This window comes from Myotis brandtii, unplaced genomic scaffold (assembly GCF_000412655.1).
Source record: "Myotis brandtii unplaced genomic scaffold, ASM41265v1 scaffold743, whole genome shotgun sequence".
Taxonomy (NCBI): Eukaryota; Metazoa; Chordata; class Mammalia; order Chiroptera; family Vespertilionidae; genus Myotis; species Myotis brandtii.
The window spans coordinates 901603-902167 of record NW_005370960.1 but is presented as its reverse complement, the minus strand read 5'-3'; the positions used below and the strand labels follow the sequence as shown (position 1 = coordinate 902167).

The 565-nt window shown below is 68.1% G+C and overlaps 1 protein-coding gene across 1 annotated transcript in view; it reads left to right on the top strand.

Annotated features, from left to right (window-relative positions):
* ABCA13 (ATP-binding cassette, sub-family A (ABC1), member 13) overlaps positions 1-565 on the top strand; it is a 132498-nt gene that overhangs the window by 103144 nt on the left and 28789 nt on the right. Inside the window, exon 47 of the mRNA XM_014530520.1 lies at positions 78-331. Within this exon, the coding sequence (XP_014386006.1) occupies positions 78-331 (254 nt within the window). The remainder of the gene's footprint in view (positions 1-77; positions 332-565) is intronic.

The following is a 565-nucleotide window of genomic DNA, read 5'->3' as shown; positions in this document are numbered from 1 at the left end:
GGCGGGGGGGTGGCCCGCAGGAGAGCTGGGCGTGCGAGCAGCCCCGAGCTGGGCTTCTGTTCCCTCTCCCTGCGCAGAATCTGCAGACCATCTACGAGGTCCTCAAGTGGGTCTTCACCCTGTTCCCCCAATTCTGCCTGGGCCAAGGCCTGATCGAGCTCTGCTACAACCAGATCCAGTTCGACCTGACCCGCAGCCTGGGCGTCGACACCTACGCCAGCCCCTTCCAGATGAGCTTCCTGGGCTGGGCCTTCGTGCAGATGGCCTCGCAGGGCACAGCGCTGCTGCTCCTGCGGCTGCTCCTGCACGGGGACGCGGTGCGGAGGGCCAGGTACGCGCGGTGCCCCTCGGGCGCCAACGTAGAGCAAAGGGGCGACTCTGTCCCGGAGGCTGCGGGAGGGACGGGACCTGCCCCGCACGCTCTGATGAGGGGCTCATGTTCCCTTTGGGGTGGGGTCGGGCGAGTCATGGACACGAGGAGGGACAGTGTGAGGCCCTGTTCCCTGACTTACTCGTCCCAGGAGGTTCCTGGCCAGTGCTCAGCCCCCCCCCCCGCCCACCCCCC